Source organism: Oryza sativa, chromosome 2 (genome assembly GCF_034140825.1).
Source record: "Oryza sativa Japonica Group chromosome 2, ASM3414082v1".
In the NCBI taxonomy this organism is placed as follows: domain Eukaryota; kingdom Viridiplantae; phylum Streptophyta; class Magnoliopsida; order Poales; family Poaceae; genus Oryza; species Oryza sativa.
The window spans coordinates 24,120,324-24,125,613 of record NC_089036.1 but is presented as its reverse complement, the minus strand read 5'-3'; the positions used below and the strand labels follow the sequence as shown (position 1 = coordinate 24,125,613).

General features: G+C 41.3%; 1 protein-coding gene across 1 annotated transcript; it reads left to right on the top strand.

Moving 5' to 3' along the window:
* Positions 1 to 4,285: 4,285 nt before the first annotated feature.
* Positions 4,286 to 5,054, top strand: LOC112937913 (uncharacterized). Its single transcript, XM_066307658.1, has 3 exons — positions 4,286 to 4,408; positions 4,527 to 4,669; positions 4,780 to 5,054. Exons 1-3 carry the CDS (start codon positions 4,286 to 4,288, stop codon positions 4,937 to 4,939), a joined length of 426 nt encoding a protein of 141 aa, XP_066163755.1. The 3' UTR covers positions 4,940 to 5,054.
* The last annotated feature ends 236 nt before the right edge of the window (positions 5,055 to 5,290 follow it).

The following is a 5,290-nucleotide window of genomic DNA, read 5'->3' as shown; positions in this document are numbered from 1 at the left end:
GGGCTAGGCGCAAGTGGGAGGAGAGGGTGGTGGGATTTTAAAGGGAAGCGAGGCCCCGTGATTGGTTCTCGGGGCGTGTGGCGCCGTGGGGACCAGCGGACCGGCCGGGCCCGGGCAAGTGGATGTCTCGCGCGGAGTGGAGTGGGCTTCTGCACTGCGCAGCAGCAGCAGTAGCAAGCCGTAGGTGGCGTCGCGCGCCCCGCCCCGGAACCGGCAGGCATCTCTCTCGGCTTTTCGCTGCATCTTTGGTGCTAGATTTTTGTGTTGGATATATGATGCTGATCGAGGAAAGGGAAGGAAGAAGAAAAAAAAAAGGATTTTTTTGGTGTGGCTTAGATTTTTGGATGCTTTCTTTCCTCTGCTGCGGACTGCGGGGACTAGAGGATGAACTCGATAATCAATGGTGGTGGCGGCAAATGTTTATACTTCCTCAGTCTTTTATATTTACCTTTTGTGATATGGAGGAAACAAGCTGGTTTGTGGTGTTGTGCACTCGTAGGAGGGGAGGTACGTAGTTAACGGCAAAGATCGATCATGCAAGTTGGTTGGGTCAATTTGGTGGTCGAGCTGACCTATGTTCGCCCATCCTCTCGATACTTTTCTCATCTAGACTTTTTCTACGACGCTAACAGACTGATTATCACAGTCATTGGATAGATCGACATGGTCATTTGAAATTGTTCGATATAACTGGTTTAAGTTCAAACAAATCCAAGCTAAATTTTATTTTGCGGAAAAAATGTTTGAATTTCACTTGTTTTCAACCGTTATTGCTGTTAGCGACCTTGCCGTTAGGGAGCGGTTTTTTAACCTCGGCACATCCGTAAACTCTATTGCAGGGGAGTCATGTGTATGTCTAACAGTAGTATAATTTTATCACAATGATTTGTCTCTTTACGAGTTGTATTATAAACTCACGGTGTTCCCCGCAAAAAATAAAAAATAAACTCACGGTATGTGTAAATGGAATTAGGTCAAAATTTAGGAATGAAATGAATAATCAATTGGGTGTGAATGGGTCAATGCACTAAACCATATGTTTTGCTCACTAGATATGACAAGGAAAAACCGAACCATCAATAACACTGGAAACCATGTTTTTGTGGTGACGCTTAGTTAACTCATACATCAATTATAATCTTTTCTCTATCCAATTCCACTTTGGTCTATTTTGTCTATTTGAAATCATGTTTCAGCTATCTTCTAAGTAAAGCAAACTTGAAAACCTAGTACATCTAAACCTAGCTCCACTAGTGTGGTCCAAAAGCAGTGGAGTAATATCATAAGAGGAAGACAACAAAAAATAGGATAGAGATAGTCTTAGCTTGTGCCGCAGTAATTCATTCGATAGATTATTAGTAATTCATTCGATAAGATATGATAATGATGAAATGATTCGGTCGCACGGTGGTTGTGAAGTCGGAGCCATGATATGTGGCATCGAAAGCATTAGTCAAACGGACTTCGGTTTTGGTCAGGTAAAGTTGTGTTCCTTGGTTCTTAATTCTTATCAAAATTGGAGTCGCCTGATCATGTGTGCGGTGGTGTGATGACGAATGACGGCGAGTTTTTACCAATGTACAGTGAACTGCGTTTTGTTTTAAGGCTGTTAGTTTTGTTGTCGTGGTTATGCTTTGCTAGCTAGTTAGGGTGATTCCTATTTTTTGTCAGGTCTTATGAAAGTTAAAAATATTTTTTAAAATATGAGTTTTTTTATTGTGAATAATGAGGAACAAATGAAGTTTTGGGAGGATACATGGCTAGAAAACATGGCTTTTAAAGATAAATATCCATCTTTATATTATATAGTTCGAAGGAAAAATTTATCTATTGCTAATGCCATGGGATCTGTTCCGCTTAATGTTTCTTTTAGAAGAGTTTTAGTTGGTCAGAATCTTGTATATTGGCATGAATTGCGTGCTTCTATTGTACATATTCAGTTGAATCAATCTACTGACTATTTTAGATGGAATTATCATCAAAATGGTTTATTTTCTGTAAGGTCAATGTATCTAGCCTTAAGCCTTAATTAATAATGGTTACATTGAGAGAAATAAGATTATTTAGAAACTTAAGATGCCGCTTAAAATTAAGATTTTTATGTGGTACTTGCTTAAAGGGGTTATGTTAACAAAGACAATTTGGCAAAACGGAATTGGAATGGCAGCTTAAGATGTTGTTTATGTATGAAAAATGAGACTATTCAATATCTTTTTATAGATTGTCATTTTGCAAAATTTGTTTGGGGAGCGTTTCAGTACTCTTTTGGTTTATACCTTCCTACTTTCATACATTGTATGTTTGATGGTTGGCTTTGGGGGTGAACAAGAAAAGGAGCAAACTAATTCTTGTAGAAGCTTGTACTATATGTTAGGCTCTGTGATTGAGTAGGAATGATATGATTTTTGACAAATCACTATCTATTTCATTTATGCAGGCATTCTTCAGAGCAACATATTGGCTCCGGTTTTGGGCACAACCGTAAAAGTGTGATGAAGATGGAGAGCTTTTGAAAGTTATATGTCGTAAGCTTGAGACGACGGTTATGCAACTTTTTGCCAACTATGGATGGAGATTCACAAATAGACTTAAATAATTGTGTGCTCCTTATATTGGTCTGGTCATTTTTTTTATGTTTAGGTGTGTGTTTAATTCTATTTGAACTACACTCTTTGTTAAGTGCTAGATTGTAATAATTGGCTGTAGCTCTGTTGAGCAAAGGCCGAGATGTTATCTATTCCATTATTAAAAAAAAGCTAGTTAGTGTATTTATTGTTGTATGGCGGTTTTAGCCCGATTGTTCTAAATCAACTGAATATTAATTTGCTCTTTTTTAGAGAAACACCCAGAGGTCTTCCGGCTGGGTTAGATGACCTTGGTCCTTATCCCTTCTAATTATTTGATATTAGGTACTTCACTAATATTCGTATCTTTTTTAAATTAATTTGCTCTCTTTTTAAACTATTCATCTTTTCTTTAATATAGCACTAAATTAACCGTGATCTTTCAAAAGAAAAGGCGAAAGGTGTGAATATGCATGAAAGATCGAGTGGACACCCCCCAAAAAAAAAAAACCCTAGTTGTTGTCACGTGACTCTCAAAGTCCATTTGAGGACTTACTAACTGTTTGAAATTAATGGATAAGGCTCCAGCTAAGTAGGCGGGAAAAGATCAAACGTGTTCAGTGGATTTATACCAAATGTGGTCCGTGCGACATGTTGGTCCATAAAAGGGCATATGAAAGTTTCCTTTCAGCTAATTAAAGCCAGTGTCGAATACTTATACAGTATAGTTTTCGAAATAAGTTTTACTTCTACAATGTAATCCATTCACGGATGAAAAAGCTGTGCGCCCAACAGCTATAGCTATACAACTATATCTATTTGTTAATTAAGAGGTTCATATCTTGGGCACACAAAGGTTCTGTTTGAATCTTCTGAAGATAAATATGAAGATCAAATGTTTTACGTAAAACGAGGTGGTAATAACTTTTGATTAATTAGATTTTAATTATTACAAACTTAAAAAAAAGATTAATCTGATATTTTATAACAACTTTCATATAGAAAATTTTCACACGAAACGCACCGTTTAACAGTTTGAAAAGCGTGCCACGAAAATCTAGAACTTAATCTGCCCTTTGTTGGGTTCTCGAACAGGACCAAACTTCATGTCCATACTCCGTACTGTACATACCAACTATACTAAATATCGCTAAAACGTTTTAAAAATATTATACATATACTTTCAATACTATTATACGTATGCGTAAAGTTTTATCCTCAAATTCATTATATTTCATACTTAAAAAAAATTCTAATAGCTTTATGAATATAAGTCTTAGATTTTTTTCTCCATATATATATATGATAAATTTAAAGATGGGACTTCACGCGTATATATAAATACTATTTAAAGTACATGTACATTTTTCTAAAAAAATAATATTTGTTAGTTTGTATACATTGTGTGTATACGTGAAGGCTCACGTAGACATTTTGCACTCTCAATTATTTATACTAGACTAATAACCACCTAAATATTGTTCTTAGCGGTTTTGACTTGAGCTTACCTACGAGATGCCAACGTGTCAGTCCAGTCAGCAAAAAAGTTTTAAAAAAACTCCGTGGGCCCACTTGTCATACTTCTCCCTCAATCTAACGCCTCCCCGGTCACCCTACTCTCTCTTCCTCGTGCGCACGCTCGTGCGGCCAACGGCGGAGTGGTGCGGTGTTGGTGTTGGTGGTGCGTCCGCGTCGGGCACGACGGCGGTGTTGCCGGAGAGATGGAGCTACGCAAGAGGCGGGCGTCGACAAGTATGGACCCCAGGAGGTGGAGGCTACGCGCGAGCGCGTCGGCCGCGCCCTTTGCCTTCAACGGCGACGACAGCATTGGCCGCTCGTTCTCGGCCTCGCCTCTCTGACCGCAGGTCGGCCTCAGCCTAGCAGTAGTCGGCCACGCACGTTGGCCTCATTTTCGTCACCGTGTTCTTGGGGCTGGCATGCAGGCGGGAGAAGGAGGGATAGCGGCATGGACTGCGTGTGCGCCTGTGCAGTGACCTGGGTGGATACTATGTCAAGTTGGAGCTCTGCAAGTCGGCGCTCTGCGACGGCGACGGCAACAGGGACACATCGTCGTTGTCACCGTGCTGCGCGGCACGAGAAAGATGGTGGCACTGACGGTGAGGCTTGCGATGACAAATGTGATGGTGACAAGGGCCCAACGTCGAGGTCGTTGCCCTGGAATAGAATCCGATCGGCAGCTCTAGCGGTGGCAACGGCTCAGTGCTGGCGCTAGAGTACGAGCGCGGTCGGTGGCCACAGGGCGGTACCGCGGCGCGCGGGAGGTGCTCCAGGCGGCGCAGTGCTCCCCCCGTGAGAACGAGCGGTTTAGCATCATGGCCATCGTCGCGCACCGTCACCGCCCTGGGCTTCTCTAGCCGACCACGCTCCACCTCAAGCAACCCGGGGAGTAGTCTTTGCTGCCACCGCGGCCTTCTCCTCACTGCTCGGTTCAAGGATGAGAGAGAGATCGAGGTGGAAGGAGGTAGAAGAGATGAGGTGAGAATATATGGATCACTGACAAGTGGGCCTGTTATTTTTTGCCGCGTTAGAAATGCCAAGTCAGCTAACCTAGCCTAAAACCGTCCAAAATAGTGCCCCGGTATTCGTCTGGTTTTAAGAGTTTTGAGGTATTGAATACAATATATGTTATTATAGTTTAGAGGGTAAATTGTACTACCGTACCATAATAGTTCGGGGGTAAATTGTACTTCCTCTGTACTCATAAT